The following is a 17,542-nucleotide window of genomic DNA, read 5'->3' on the forward strand; positions in this document are numbered from 1 at the left end:
ATACTACCTTCTATAACGTCCTACTGACTTCCAACTTCTGACTTATTCTGAGGTCTTAAACAGTTCTCTGCAGCTTAACTTCTGTACAAGCTTAGTATAAATATTTTCAAAGTGTTTTCCCACCTACTATTATATTTCGAAGACAGAAACAGCTGAAAATTTCACAAGAGGGATGTTCTCACATAAATGTTCTCCAATAGGTGCTACCCACCATTTTTCTGGAACATATTTTCAAGAGAGCTCAGTACTTCTTTCTCTAAGTCTCTTTCATAGTCTAGACTAGAGGACAAATTTATATTAAAGAAATAGATTTCGGATAGGAATCTGGAGATTCAAAGTTAATCAATTTATTTTCTTTCTTTTCTTCTATCTTTGCAAATTTTGTGAATTAAAAAATATTTCATTGTAAAATATTTATGAAATATTAAAACATTAAATAAATATAATCAGAAAAAATTAAATCAAGTGAAGTTTGATCATCTTCTGTCAATTCACATTACTATCACCTCTATGAATTTCTGAGTTTTAGCTCTGGGGAAAGTTTGCATTTTCAGTTTTTCTCCATTATCGTTAAAGAAACAAACCCTCAATTCTAACTTAGTCCTCCTTCCTTCTCTTCATAATGAGCCAGAAAGACCTATAGAAAAAAATCCTCTATATAATTTTTTAGGAACTAAAGTTTCAGCTCAGATAAACACTTTGTAGAAAGACCACAACTGCAAAGAAAGCCACAGAAAATATGAATGATATTTTTAATCTTTTAGAATATCTCAGTATGTTTTCTGCTCTTTCTTATAATTAGATTCTTCTAATCATTCTCAAATACATTCCAAAACAGGATCAATGCTTTAATTTATTAATTTGATTATAATAGGATTACAGTAATAAAACTATTATGTTCATTTTTTTTCTCAGAAATGTGCAAGTGTGTAGTAAAGTAGTAATACAGGGTGAATCACTTGGTGTTAAATAATGTTTCTTACTGCCTGCAGGGTAAACTAGTCTTTATTTAAATAAGAAAGATGGAGATTATTAAAAAAAAACAAGTCTATATAGCCTGTTTTTTCAGCATGAAGTAGTTTAATGTATTTTCCAGGGAGTGTCCTGGCCACCTGAGTACTCTTACACTCAACATCAAACAACTAAAACCTTGGGTAAAGTAAGCATGGGGGCGTGCTTTAGATATGCCTGGATTCATCTCACTGAAGAGACTGATCATACAACTTTAAAGTACTAAAAAACATCAAAAAAGAAGATTTTCTGCTGAAGATAAATATCATGTGAAGAACTACCAGTGCTTAAGCAGCATTTTCAAATGTAGGTGTCTAAATTGGGTCACAAAGATCAATATCTAGGAATTTGAATTTAGGTGGCCTCATTTTTAGAAGCCACTTCTCAAATCTGCCACAATTCTCATAGTCCAACTCTTCTGAAAAAAAGAGCATCTTTATATTCCCACATGGCCAACTAAAGGCTCCTTTGTTTGAAAGCAGGTGTTTTTCAGATGTTAGCCTATCATCCAGTGCAGTAAATAACTACACTTTTTTTTTGAAAAAACAATGGAAAATCCTGAACAATTTCATCTTTTTGGTGGTGTTTCCCCTGCCCTGTGAAGTCTGTTGGACTTACCCTTCAATCTTACCTACTTTTACAGACTGCTAAGATCATCAGGTCCTTAACACACCCTGCTCAGCTTCCTCCTTGCAGTTCTTTAGGTGGTTAACTCTCTTAATGAATTACCCATGATAGTTCTAAGCCTTCATTAAAAGCTACATTCACAATGTGGTTCCACTGCAGCACCCCTGGGCCTGGCATTGACCTATCTATACAGAACACACAAAACCTCCACTTGCTTTTGCATGTTGTTCCATGCAAATGTTAGGTTGCTTGCCACCTCTTCAACTACAGAAGGGTTGAGAAACTGCTCTGTCCTGCTTTCTATTCTTGTAAGCATTGCATTGAATCTCCTCTCTCTCTCTCTCTCCCTCCCTCCCATCAGATGTCCCGGATTAGGATGCCATGCAGCATGAAGGAAAGGTGAGTTGCAATAAATATTGACCCACTGGTACTTGTCTCTTCTCAGCATCAGAGAACTAATGAGACTGCTGTTCCCTGTGTCACCAGCCTTCTCTTTGGCTGCTTCTGCAGCAGTACAAATAGAAACAGCCATCCAGGCAGAAACTCTCTTATTTTTTTAAATAATAACCAATAGTATGGATGCAACTACGGGCTCTGATTATACAAATAATACAAAATTGCACAATTTAGTAAAATTCATACAAGCAATAATTTGCTACTAAGGATTTTGCTTAATTATGATTTTTCAGATGCTTTTAGTCAAGTGTTCATCCATGAGATACATGTTTAACCTGGCACAGATAAAAGAGATCTGAATAAAAGCTTTTAATAACACTATTTTCAGCAATTTCATCTCCATTTGGAAAAAGCTAGAAGCATAAATTCATGGTAATATAAGGGCACACAGTGAAGCATCCATTTATTGGCATTACTTTGAGGTTCTTTACTTTTATAAAAACAGCCTATTTTTTGAGTTGATTGTTATATTTAGAATGTGAATTTTTTAAAGAATATTCTGCTGAAAGAATAAAGTGATGGACATGTGTAACCTCTGAAGAAGTCAGCTAGGATTCTACGTAGTACAGTGCACTAGACTTGTTCATCTGAGAAATGCAAGTAGAAAAGTTACGGTTTTCTGATATATCTGAGGATTAGGGGTTGAATCCAATCCCCAAATGATTACTGTAAGTTAATTGATTTAGGTCCCTTTAGCGATTTCAGTAATGAGGATATAAAATTGCCCAGAGGGTGAAAGAACTAAAAATAGATTTTTTTCTCAACATTATTATTGAAAAATAAAGAGGAAAAATTTATTTGAAATACAACAAGGAGGAGTTTATCTGCAATATCAAACTGTAAAATATTTCCCTTCAAGTTATTTACAATTTATTTTATTTAAATTAAATGAATTCTATTTCTTATGTTTGGGAAAACAGAACCCAATTATTATCTCCACACTATAACAACAAAATAGTATCTTGTGCCAAAATTAAAAGTGCTTTCATATTAAACATATGTTGTATTAAGAGATTATTGACATAAATTGATAAATAGGAAGAAATACAGAAGAAAAGACAAATCAGCAAACATTTATTTGCCGTCTCTGAAATAATTCAAATCCACCTACTGGAACTTAATACACCATAAATTAAAGTATAAAATTATTTTCCCTATATATTTTATTGCATATGTGTATATATGTATTCTATGTGCTATATACCTCGTGAAGGAGTGTATGTCTCTCTACACACATATGAGTTCAAATAAATTGTATTGCTCATAATAAACAAAAAAGAAACACCAAGGTTTTGGTTAAAAAGAATGGGTAACATGAAACATTTATAGCTGCAAAAATATATAGGAGTACAACTTGCTATGCTACCATAACAATCTTACTGTAATTTAATTTACAGTAGCTTTATATTGGAATCTGAGATGAGACTACCTTTTTCTCAACGAGAAAGTAGATACTATTCATAGTTTAAATTAAAAAAAAAAAGTCTTGGGTATTGACTGATGCCAACACTTTTCTGGTTGGATTCAGAGTGAAACAAGTTAAACAAGTTGAAGCTATTTATAACTCCACTGATCACCATGATCACGTTTCAAACTTGGGCTCCTAGTTTTGACAGTGAGATGAAGAGATTTATTGCTGTGTGTCTCAATACTCAAACAGCCTCACCACTCTAGCTGCTTATCTGAAGCATCTTTTGATCTATTTACTCTCACAACAGCCAATGAGTTAACTAATAGAGTTTTCACCATTTTCTAGAAATTTCCCTAAGGTCACAAAGGAAAAGAATCATAATGAGGGCTCCTGAACACCAACCCAACTTTCTTACTATTTAATAGTGATTCTTCTGAATACATAATTGAAGTTGCTGATAATTGGTACCCACCTGACAAAAATAATGAAGTAGTTTAAACCAACTGAAACTGGAGAAGAAATATAGGGAGAGGCTCAGTGCAGATTAGCAAATAGTCTAACAATAATAATCACACATATACTTGCAAAAAAACCAGCAGTAACTATCTGAGTGTAAAAAGTACCACTGCTCTACCAGTTGTTGAATATCACCAGGAGTGATATTTCACACCCAGTGGAATATTCCTCTGTTGCCACCTCAGAAAGAAATTCTGATCCTTGCTTCACAAAAACAAGTTTGCAAAACAAATGCCGACCTACCCAGTTTCCTTTAGCTCAAATCTCACAATGTAGAATCTCATGTGTAGACTCTAGAACTCTGTCTTTTACTGAGAAACAAAAGGGCTGTAAAGAATTTAGAGTACAAGAACGATAGAAATCAAACTGCTAGTACATAGGTTACATATTATAGCTAGAATTGAAAATGAAGTTATGTCAAAACCAGTGCTTCTGTCATTATGGATATCTGGACAGTCACAACTTAGTGAAGTGTCCCCCATTAGATCACAGGGGAATGCAATCCTCTTTTCTTGATCACTGAATGCTACATTTCCTCACCTTACACAGGAGTACATGCTTAACTGTAATGATTAACGCATGACATAGAAAAATCTAATTCACTGAAACTCAAAAGTCTTTATGTTTACTTTCCTAATTACTCTTTTTTGGTTTAAATTTGTTTTGAGGCCCTCCCTTCCTCACTACTTATGTGCTTGGTGATAGATCACTAAGGAAACTACACCTTTTTTTTCCTCCTTACTTCTCAACCACCCATTCTCTATATTAATTCCCTTAATTTCTCTCTCCCACTCCAAACCCAGGAGTTTTAGCTGCTAGGAACAAAGCACACCTTTGGGAGCATCACGAAACAGTCACTGAACTGTTGCACTTCATTTTGATTAGACTAATTTCAGAGAAATTTGATCAATATCCTTCTAACTTTTGAAAGCCCTGTTGTCTGAATAGTGATTTGTTTTATGACATAGCTCATTCTTTCTTGAGTGATTGGTAAAAGGCTGAAAATAAATTGTATCCCAAGAATGGGAAGATGTCTATCAGAAATATTCAAGGTCTCTTCTTCTATATAAATATCCAAAAGTCAGGCAAATGCACATAGGGAATCCATCAATTTACTTACAAAAATATAAAATAATCTATCTGCACAACAGCCTGCCATTTTAGTAAGGAAATACAGATCATTCAGTAGTAACACATTTCAAAAGACAAAAAAAAAATCAGTAATGATCATATTTTTTATTTTGTTTTTAACATTATAAGTTACCTACTTGCACCTGTCAGACCTTCCATTATATAGCTGTTCCCTTGAGATACCATAGCAATTAAAAGTTACTTAGTCTTAAATTTTAGTTATACAAGGTCTTAATTTTTTATTATCTCTCCATCTTCAATAAACGTACACACATGCACACAACTGTTAGGGTATTTCTAAAAGTTCACAGATTACACAGTTTGGATGGGCATATTACATTTCTATAATTAAAACAGTCTGATTTGGGCTTCTTTATATGGCTCTAGTAACACGAACCAGTTATGCAGCATTAAGTGCCCAGATGAGAATGCGAAACCTGCTTTATGGCTGCTTTTGCAATTTTTCCCAAAGGTAATTCCATAAGTATTTTTATCGTAAGTTAAAATTCATAGTAGAAAAAGAAATTAGAACATAATGGCTTTAACTTATGTTATTATTTTTGTGTTACATGGAACAGATTCAACTGCTTTGTAAATCTGGATGTTTCGTATAAGCCTGTATATATCCCAAAAATATAAATTCCTACAAATTTTTATGAGTAGCTCCCAAGTGTCATTATTATCAAAGATCAAAGAATTCTGGTAAAAAGTGTTTCAAGCACGGAACAAGCAACGTGAGAAGTCGAGAGACCAAGGGTGACTACATTATTTCTGCATCATTGCACTGTTATGGATTTGAGTTTTTTTCATTCAGTCACTCCATCATTGTACATATTTAATCTTGTTCTGTAAGGCTGTTTTAGGCAATGATTATTTACATCTTTGCAAATAACATACTCTAACAGTAAAGCCTTCTATATCCTCAGCCCTGAAGTACATTAGTGATTAAGCAGTGCTTTTCTCTCCTCACATATGCTCAGCTGACCAAGTGTAGTTATTTTTCAGAAACATACTTTGTCATACTGAATCTCTGTCATCTTAAAATGAATTATTTTATGTGGAGTTATATTTTTAAATCAGCCTGAGCATGGAGCAGTGTTAGAGTGCAGAGTGAAAATAGATAAGCAGGGCATTCTGTAGGAAGTTCCTGGTATCCATGCTCTAGGACACACACATTGGTTGGATGAAGACTTTACTACAGGTATTAAACATAATTTAGTCACCTTTACTTGATGTGTTTTCCTCTATATACAGGGACAACTTTCACAAGATGTGTAATTTTGGCCAGCAACAGCTGTCACAATAGAATCCCGAGTGCTTTCTGTATGATCTTTTCTCCTTCTGATTTCTGATAAAGAAATATTTTAGCATTCTGTAAGACAGATGGAGCATTGGTCACAGTTCATACATGTAGCAGCACATCCTGATAAAAGCTAGTACTCTGATTTTCTTCTCTGCATCCTAATTCAAATATGTTTTAGTCCAGTTTGTACTCAATACAGGTATTCATAATGTACTTAAACAGGTTAGTTTGACAGGATCTAACTTTTGTAAACCCACGTTGACTAGGCCTGATCCAGTGGCCATCACACATGGGCTGTATGACAGCTCCCAAGATGACCCTCTCATGAGGGTCATCTCACTTCACTCTGTGTGAAGTATCCCATTAATTCACAGTTTGGCAAGAGCAAGTGTTTAGACTGATGCATTATTTCCCTGGTTTTGACATGTAAGGATCTTTATCAGATACATTACTTTACACTTGTATAAGTTCATTAGGTCCTAAAACCACTAAAGTAAAAGCAAAATTAAATCCTCACTTTCAATACAATTCTGTCAAGATTAAACTCTTCTTAGAGAAGACAGTTAGTCAAGACGGTACTTCCCAAATAAAATCATTCTCCTAAGCCTGAGACTATTTTTGAGGGAAAGGAAAGAGTAAATAGCACATCTTGAGTTAGATGTAACAGATGGTTACAAGTTTCAGCAAGTTTCAGCCTGTCTTGCACCCAACTTAAGTGTACAGAAACCTAGATAAGCAAGACAACATCTCTTTATAAATAAGCATATTCTTGTTTAAATTTGCATCTCTATTTTTACACCTATTTGAGATTGGATTTGAAACAGCTACTTAATGTAGTTTTTCCACATGTTCTGAAGTAACTATTGTCTGCTGTGAAATCTACAGATGTGTCTATAAAAGTTTTCTAGAGTGACCTTGAAACCAGAATCTCTGTCAGGATTTACAAAGGGGGTGGAAAACGCCTAAAGAAAAAAAAGAAATGGTTTGTTCACCTCTGAGGGCAAGAGGTTTCTGGAAAGGTAATGTTGGAACATTAACACGTTCCATATTCAGCAAATGCACTATGTGCACAGGTGTTAATATCTTTGATGCTGAAGGAATTATTAGTTGTCATTTCTGATGTGAAATATTCACTGGCAATCCCAGGAATTGCAACTGGCATATCAAAATCCATGAACAACATGGGTTTTTTAACTTCTTGAACTTACTCAGATGCAAGTAGTTTTGTCATTCCTACAAGTGTCCCTAGAGACGAAAAAAAGACAAGTAGGAAGTGGACATTTCACCATGTGTCAACTGAACAGCTTACTAACAGCAGATCCTAATCAGGTGTTATAAGCAGCTCCTGAGAAAAGGCAAGGGGACAGGTACTGCACCATGGGATATTCTTTACCTTTCTGGTTTACCTGGAGTTAGGCTATATATCATCACATTTGGCTGAGAGGTGATACAGGAGAGAAAGTGAGCACCACAGAAGAGCCTGTTGGAAGCTGGACTTAGAGCACAACCACCAGCGCACAGGTAGGATATCAGCCACATATAGACAAGAAGAAAAGTCCCTTGCTTTTTTGAGGTTCTTTTTCTTAGAAAAAACATGAAGCAATAGATAATTTTTCAGCATATGTCTTTCCCGATGTCATTTGTATTCTAAGATTGAGAGTCATACTGCACTCAAGACAGTACTTTAAACCTCACTGGTTTTGCTATGCTGTAAGGGTAACTAACAACATGTTAACACAGATGATAGCAGACAGAGCTAACCTTATCCTCCCTCTGCTTTTAAGTATCCAAGCGACAAAAGAGGACACGTTTTAGCATCTTAGTATGACAGAACAAATCAACTCAAACATCGCTTTCTAGACTGAAGGTGGTTTCTTTCCATCTAAATTAGATTAGAATAAAAACAAAACAGTCATTCTAAGATAGAAAACTACCTCCAAGGAAAACACACCCCTTCCCAAATTTCCAAATTCTAACCAAAGCATCAAATTATTCAATTTACTCGCAAAACTGACTTTGCTGCCAAATATGTTTATTAATAATACTTTAAGTGAACAGCTCTTCACTTTGCAACAAAGTAAGAGAAACTAACAATCAAATATTTCTACCTAGCCTTGACAGCCTATTGAGTTAAAAGACACATAGAGACCAGTGGGTCCTACTAGACAAAAGATTTTAAGTTCACAGGACATTTGTTTGTCAGACATGAAATTTATATCTGAAAAAGAATTTCCAAGATAACAAGAAGGTCTGGTAACTGTTAGAGGTTATTGGAAAGAAAAGGGGAGGAATAGCAAGGTCTGAAACAGGTTGCAATGTTGGTTGATTGTATACAGAAGCAAAAGAAAAACTGTATGAGGTCTTATACTTCTAAACTTAATGCATGATGAAAGAAGGGTCACAAAGTTTTCCCTTTTAAATACTGATTTATGTCCCCTGATGTTTAAAAAGTTGCTTACACATATTTGCATAATCTCTCTGTGTAGGTACCACTTGACAGATAGTCTGGGCACAGAAAAGCGAAGTGAATCCTTAATTTTTCCATCTCTCCCCTCCAAGTTTCTAGTGGATGAATTTCCTCTAAGCCTAGTGCTGCTACTTTACTGCTCCCATCCTTTGCTTCATTTTTGATTGCCCTCCTCTCTGCCTCTTCCAGCTGAGTAACAAAACAAAAGCTTTGGAGGTAAGCTGACCTGCAGCAAAAAAAATTGAGGCAGGGAAGCTGGAGGAAAGATATTGATCAGCGTCAAACCACTTTCACAGTAATATAAGGAGAAGGAAAGGAGAGTTTCATTCTTTTCTAGTAAGAGAGGTATTGATTCATTTCTGTCCAAACTGAAATAGCTCACTGGCTCCAGTAAAGCCAGCTTTCTCCTCATTCTGGTCTCTCCTGCTTATTGCAAAGTGCAGGATGGATGAAGTTGAAGAACACAGTCCATAGCTTGAAACATAGGATTAAATTTGGTTCCCTGTCCTGCCAAATGTTGAACGCTGTAATAAAACTAAGCAGATTGCCTGGATTCTCCTACTTTCTCACGAGTGCAAGTCAAGCTCTTCACGATAATTCCTTTGCTATATAAAGGAGGGTGGTTGTCCATCACAGTATGTGAATAACCCATCTTTTTGCTTGTTCAACTCAAAGTCCATTGTTGTACGAGAGATGATTGTGTGGGGAAGAAGCTGTACTGGTAGCACACTTCCAGTATCTGCATTAAAGAAGAAATTTTTTGGCGAGTGCAGCATTATTTTATCTCTGGTATTTTTATAAAGTAATAAAATATATGGAATTCATGATTTAGGGTACTTTTTGTCTCATTATGAATGATTATAAAATTAAACAATAAAGAAGCTTTTGCACAGTACTAACACATTAAGGAGTGGTGGAGCTGAAGCTACTTATGTGGACAGTGGAAAAGTTAACTGGAAGGATAGAAACACTCTGATTACTTAGTCCATGATGGTATTGTGGATGACTTTAGTCCTGCTCCCATTCTGCTGCTGACACAATTTGGGCTTAGACTAGTGGCTCTGCTGTTAGAAACTGCCTTAACACATGGTCATGACCTCACCAAAATCAGTGGAGTCTTAAAAAAGTAGCAACTAAGGATTTGTCATTTTACTGTCTTATCTGCCCTTTACTAACAAGTATCAGGACAAGCACGCTGCCCTATATTTCAGTGATTTTTTTTCAAAGTCAGTTAATATATCAGGAACATGAAGACAAGCATGTTAGGATGTCAGAAAGCCTACCTATTCAAACAGATCTGCATCAGCATATGGCTCACGCCCATCCTCCATGGGATAGATGAGGAGAGCACATAACTCACTCTTGGTTTCAGGATCTGCACTGGTCATTCAAGCATGTATCAATGGAAAACATGTCCTTTTTATCAGTAGGAGAACAACAAATCTTATAAAATATTCCTTAATCATTTGGGGCAGAATTCTTGTTTAATGGTGACGACAGTGCCTAAACATGGAAGAGTTAAATAGCACAGATCAGCCTTAAGGGAACTGGAAATCCCTCTTCACTGGAGCTATTTACACTCCAAACATTACAAATGTATGCACTGTACTTTATAATTTTTAATCTTTATGCATGTAGAGATTGGTTTTATGTTGTTAAGTACTTTTGAATGAAATTATTACATTACCATGTAAAGAAATACCATGGTGCTAATGAGTGCATTAAAAAAATGCTATACTTCAACTGATATATCATCTTGAACTTATCTATATTAAAAACAGTATAATTTCTACCAGGGATTATTTTTTAAAAGTTGATTTAATATATTTGAAATTTTCCCACAGACTTAATGGCAATATCATTTTATGAGAAATCAAGAGAGAGATATAACTGTCTACCTGCTAAAAAACCCCAAAACCAAACCAAGTATTGCATTTTAATTTTTTTTTCCTATGTGTCACCATGTGTTATAAAAGTTGAACATAACGCATATCTGGTAAGAGGAGTTTTTAGATATTAAAAATGCTATGTATCCAGGGTATAAAGCAAACCCCAAAGTAAGCACTGTTGTGAGAGAAAAATTACTCATTTGTTTAGAACTCAAAGTAATTTTACAATTCCATAGCCAGCAACACAGTAAATGTTATACATTCTAACCATATACAGATTTAAGGATGATTTATTTTAATACTCCAGTAACTATAAAAGTGCTGTGCTAAAGACTTCACATTTTGTCTGCACTCTGAACAATTTTATGAGGTGACGATGTGAATGTGCATCCATCAAAGGTCCTATTCCATGATGAAAAGTTAATGTTTCAGAAAACTAAAGTGTTCTTCTTGGCTGTGTGATTCTGACAGAAAGCAGTTACCCAGCAAAAAGGATTGGTTTGAGTTCACATGCACAAACATACCGACAAAAGCGAGTATTTTTTTGAGCAAGGGCTCCAGCGAACGAGCAGCTTCTGTTTACTACAGAATCCACACAAGACATTTTGTGACAAAGTTGAAAAGTAAACCACAAAAGATCTCATTAATAGCTGAGCTGAAATAGCCTATTTTTATAAAATGTGAGAAAAAGCTCACTTTGAATAGGGAAAAAAAAATCCCATTAGAATTAATGTGAAGTTCTCTTTGAGAATAGATGAAATTATATGAGCCATACAGCAGAAAGCAGATAGGAATCTAAGCAAGCAAACAGGAATTTTAACACATGTGTATTAATCACAGATATTTTAAATACCCACATTTAATGTTGGAATCTACACCTTATTTTGAAAGGTGTTGAGCAGACTTAATCCTAAAGCTTACACTGTAGTAAGTGATGTGCATGTTTCTATGAAACAGATTTTTAAAACACAGATACTGATACAGAGCAAAACTCTAATTGCTTCATAAATCGGAAGTGTAAAGTGCGTTATAAGCATGAACTGAACTGCGATCCACTTAATCTATGAAGTTTTGTAGCAGTGAACAGCTCTGAAAGGCACCTGACAGGCATTATGTTCACTGCTTTCAGTCTTTCTAATAAACATCCACTCACAGACACTTAGAAATTCATTGCAAAATACAAATCTTATGCTAGCATCTACTTCTGCTTTGCATTAACAAAGTAAAATCAGCAAAAGCAAACCAAGACTTTTAGTCCAAATGTAATTTTCACTTTTTAAGCCTTTTCATTTCACAGCTGTTGCTCTCTATTTTAGCAGATCAGACACCACACCTACAAACAGCACAAACTGTGAGTGACCACTTTACCTTCTGAAAAATCAATCAGTCCCAGCAAATGAAGCAGCTTCAGAGATGCAAATATAATCACAACAATACCCACTGTTTGCAGTCCCTCCGACTCCCACTCGAGAGTCAACATTCTTCCAACAGGCAAATCATTCCAGTCCTCACGCTGGTTCACAATCAGAGGGAAATGATAGGGTTTTACCAAGACTTTGCTTTGAAGAAAGTTGCAGCGGTGTAAAGCAACGCTGTACTGAGCTGTGAAGATTCACCAGCCACTCTAGCTGAGACAAAATATTAGATAAAGCCCCGCATCTCATGCTCCTCTAAGCACTTGATTTCATCAGTAGTAAGTCCTCTTAGAAGGCTGAGGTGGACCATGAACCCCTGGGTATAACATTGTATCCGACGAGCAGCATCACTTCAGAGCTGCTTGGAGGAACATGTGTCGGAGCTGGAGACTTGGCTGTGTCAGTGCCAAGAAGAAATGCTCCCTGGAAACTTGCACACTGCTATCAGCACTCAGCACTCCAGTGCTTCCAGACCCAGGCTTTCCGACTCTCCCCCAGCTTTGCAGCCCTTCCCCAGCTTCTCTTTGCACAATTTTTGTTAAGTTTGACAAATGACAGTTTGCTGAAGACAGACATCTGTTTTCACACATGCTAAATGCTGCAACATCAGAAAACTACTGCCCTCTGCATTAGAAAGAATAATGTTCAGAGAAACACCGTCCCTTCCTCTTCTTCAGCATCACCACAATCTAATTAGAATCTTCAGTGGAAATGAGAATGGAAATTAAAGAAATACACATCAGCATGATCAGTGCCTCCAGCTAGCAAAATATAGTGCTGCCAAGGAGACATGCACTGCCCAAATCCCTGTTCTGTAGCCAGGAAGAATGTATTATTTATTGATTGAGAAACAAAAGAGTGCTTTTTTGTCTAAGGACGTGAACCTAGAAGTGCTGAACCCCAGACTCATATTTATGAATGGGAATTAGGAATTTTCCTCAGCTCCCAGGAAGATCTTGCCCATGCTACGCATCAGGGGAAAAAGAAAAGAGGTTTTTGATCCCAGGTGATTTATTGGATAGTCCATATAAAACTAATTGTCCTGTGTTTATTATTATCATTACCAAGAGGATACCCAGTGTGAAGAATAGACTCTGAAGAATATTCATACAGCACTTGCATAAATATTATAAGGTTAGGCCTAAATGTTTATTCTACTGTAACTAAATCTCACACACTTGGTATACAACAGAACAGAATGAAGGGAAAGGAAGTCTCAGAAAAAATAGTATCAGATACCCTTATTAGAAAATAAAAAACCCCATATATGATCCAAAGCTAAAAACAAATCTCATAAATGTTCAATATTGACCACTCATCTAAGGTTGATTAACTCTTTCCATTAGAAACAATTTTTACTGACTTTAAAGCAGCATAGAAACGTATAGTTTTGTTCAGAAAGCATTCTTTCAATCAGCACAACAGCAGATTGTCACATTAAAAATCTATTGTTTACAGACTGTCGGGTAGAGAAAGAAAAATGTCATCTACAATTTACTAATAAGCTTCTTTATGTTTTTGCTTTAAGACTCCCTGTGTTAAATTACAATAACTAAATCAGAGTCTCAGACTTTTTCCTTATAGGCAGGACTCCAGAATCTGCATATTTTTGTTTGTAAGAAAACTACATGCATACTTCAGGTAATTTTACGTTACATCTAGGCAATATATAACAGCAATATTCTTTGGTTTTGCACTTCTGGATATTTAATACTAGAATGTCATGAGTTATTATTTATTCTCAACCTGAATGTCAATGCCTTCCCCTATTAACTTGTAGAGCTAAAACAGCATCTGAAGAGGAAAGCACAATAAAAATGAATTAAATCAAACACAGTCACATATCTGCACCTTCCAAATGTGTCATTACCTCTGCCTCATATCGTAAGATAATTATTCAATATAGTTTCATGTTAAATTCTATTCCTTTTAAAAGAAAACGGACATTGTTTCCTCTTTTCAATTTCTAGTTGTTCCACATCATCTTCTTTTAAGGCTCTGATGTGCTTATCTTAACTCATTCTCACCTCTGACTTCTATCTTTTCCTGAAGTTTATTCCTATTCATTATCAACTTTTTCTCAATTTTTTTTTCTTCTTTTTCTCAGTTGATGGAGTATGGCCACATGTTTACGATATTTCAAGTCTTAACATAATGCCAGTATAGGAATACTGGCCCATGTTGTTTTACAGGAGCTACAGAAAAAAAAAATACATGAGGAAAGGCTGAAGAAGCTGGATCTGTTTAGCTTGGAGAAGATTGAGGGGTGACTTCATCAATGTCTATAAATATGTAAAGGGCAAGCATCAGGAGAATGTAGTCAGGCTCTTCTGAGTGATATCCAGTGATAGGACAAGGGGCAATGGGTGCAAGCTGGAACACAGGAGGTTGCATGTGAACATCAGGAAAACCTTTTTCACTGTGAGGATGACAGAGCACTGGAACAGGCTGCCCAGAGAGGTTGTGGAGTCGTCTTCTCTGGAGACATTCAAAATTCACCTGGACATGTTCCTATGTGACCTAATCTAGGTGATGCTGCTCTGGCAGGGGGGTTGGACTAGATGATTTTTCGAGGTCCCTTCCAACCCTAACATTCTGTGATAATGCAAACAATCATACCATAACAGTGAAGAAAAGTCTTATTTATTGTTAATAAACAGTATCAGGGAAAATATTAAAAGGAAGGAATCTGTCATAGTCTACGTTCTCCTTTCATGCAGTGGGTTGAGGCTACCTTGGCGTCTTGAGTGTCCATTCCTGGGACCAGAGGCCTTACTACACTACTGCTCAATGTGCCAACCCGCATACAGAAAACCACCCACTGAGAAGTGGTCTCAGCCATAACCAGTGTTTAGATTTCTGCTTTCACACAAGACATACCTGGTTCCCTTATAAAAATGAAAGTGCAGAGATTATGAATTTCATTAATTTTATGGGCTAATTCTACCCATGCAGCAGATGAGTTACAGAAGAATTTTTAAAGAAAAAAAACAAACCACAACCTGAGAACATCCAGTAGAATTAATGTCCCTGATTACAGACTGGAACTAAGGAGATTACCTCCTTAAAAAATGAAAATTATTTTTCCCGTTGTTTCTCATGTTAGATCTCTAAGTTCAGAGAGCCACATACAGACATTGTGAATCTCCAAGCCCCAGGTCTGAAAAGTAAAGCAGTACAAATAACAAACTATTTGGAAAGAAAAAGAAAGAAAGTGATGTATGAAATGTTTCCTTTAGTACACCATGCAACAGACTCAAAAATCACATCACTTACAAAGGCAAATTCTTCTGGAAGTGGTTCAATCAAAAAAAAGCCCAAAAACCTCCATGCCTCAAATAATTTCAAAATTAAATCTACCTTGAGCAAGCAGATAATAAAATTAAGTTACTATATAGGATACCTCTTTATATTCTGATTCCTTCTTAAACCAAGTGTAGTTTCAAGTAGTCAAGTGTAATTTCTCTTTCTCACTATGTATTCTGATATTTCTGTGACAAATCCTTACAGAGTGCCTGTATTGACACCACATGCAAATTTTAAAAGTTGTTCAAAGAAAAGGAAATTTTTGTCAATGCCACCCCCAGGACACTAAAGAAAACACTATCCTTTACATGAAGCACTAAAACCAGGGGTCAACAGCTTGTAATATCCAAACATTGTTTGGGCTTCTTGTAATTCCCTGATTCCTGCTTTCATTTTCAACATTGCAATGCATTCTGGTTGTGATTTAGTGATGTATTAAGTTTGCATAAACTTCCTTGTGATTCTTAATTGGTTGCAAGGACACACACAAAAATACAGCATTAGGCTGATGTGCCCCACCACAAAGTGAAGTGAGTGGCATGGCATTGGTGATCTACAAAGGGTGGAGTAAAGGATTTCATGGCTGTGGCCCTGCTCCTGCCAATTCTTAACCCCCAGTGATTAGTTGTACAAGCATGAAAGGAACTACAAGGTTTTTTCTACCAAGTAAATAGACAAGAGAAAAATGTGTTGAAGCGCCATAGGAGATACATCTTATTTCTGGAAGCACTGATCCTAAGGGAGTTCTGAACTGGACAGAAGACATCTGCCAGAATTAGTAGAGTCTACAAGAACAATCCCATTCTTGAGTCCTTACATTGTTCTAACAAACAACCCTAAGTAGTTACTGGCTATTCTCACAATTGTAAATAGAATTATTTAGGTATGGAATACAGTTAATACAAAAGATACACCTTAAATATGTCAGTGTATTATGCTCTGTGCAAATTTTCATTGCTGTATGCTTGCAGAATACTCATAATTTTCCCCTACTTCTTGGAAGACAACAGAAATGCTCAGAGATATTATTTATAAAGCTTAGATGTTTAGAAACTGAAATTTAATTATTTCAAAGTTGACTCAAAGCAGAGATGATTTGCCATTTCAAAACAAATAATATACACCTAATTTAACATATCACAAGCAGCAGCAAATGCTTGAGTAATATGTAGGATGCAATGAAGTGAACGATTAAGGATTAAACTGTTCTAAAATTCTAAAAATAGCTAAATAATAATTCTGTGATTAGTGTATAAGGGTATGAAATTTTCCTGTAATTTTCTATGATTACACATCTCTTTCAAAATTATCTGGTATTATCATGCTTCTTTTATATACATTGGTAAACTCATTTAATTCCAGTACACAGTTTTTTAACTATAAACTGTCACTGTAATAAGCACAATAAAATGAACTGTGCATTTTGCTTTTAATTGCTTTAGTTTTCATAAAGAATTTTTATTTTTCTTATTTTTATTTGATGCATATAGGAAGTTTTCACTGGTATTTATAAACTCTTCTTTTCTGAAGTATTTCTTCTTTTCTACATGAGAGTAGAGTAGAGGAATATGAATGCCTATCTAACACCAAGTACACTGAAAACAGTTTACATCTTCCCACTATATTTTGGATTTTAACATCTCTTTGTAAACAGTATCAGTCTACTCAGGCATTTCTCAAAGAGAAATCTTATCATACTTAAAAACTTTTAACTTCTGAGCTGACATTCTGGGTTTCCTGTTTTCTAATGTAGAATGGGATTGATCAAAAAGTTTTCAAGGCAAGAATGTTATTAACTGATTTGAATTATACTGTTTTCTTAAGTGATGAAATCTGCTCAGTCTTGTAACTAATTTACAGGGGCACAAAAAAAGTCTTAATTGACAGGCAGTAATAGTTCATTAGATTTTATTTTATATTTTCCCACCAATGCAGCCAAAAAGGGAAACTGCTGATGAGTTAGAAATAGAAACAAAATTTTGAACTATTAATTAGCTGTCCTTCTTTTTG

General features: G+C 35.5%; 1 protein-coding gene across 8 annotated transcripts in view; it reads right to left on the reverse strand.

Annotated features, from left to right (window-relative positions):
• The window catches only part of KCNIP4 (potassium voltage-gated channel interacting protein 4), a gene marked incomplete at both ends in the record, with an annotated part of 400,855 nt that overhangs the window by 86,459 nt on the left and 296,854 nt on the right, over positions 1–17,542 (reverse strand). For 2 of the 8 annotated variants that reach the window (XM_084266833.1, XM_084266829.1), the window contains one exon: positions 12,180–12,291. The exons of the other annotated variants lie outside the window; for them this stretch is intronic. In XM_084266833.1, the coding sequence (XP_084122959.1) occupies positions 12,180–12,291 (112 nt within the window). Of the gene's footprint in view, positions 1–12,179; positions 12,292–17,542 lie in introns of those variants that run through there. 8 annotated transcript variants of the gene reach the window in all.

This window comes from Gallinula chloropus, assembly GCF_964237585.1.
Source record: "Gallinula chloropus genome assembly, chromosome: 7".
Taxonomy (NCBI): domain Eukaryota; kingdom Metazoa; phylum Chordata; class Aves; order Gruiformes; family Rallidae; genus Gallinula; species Gallinula chloropus.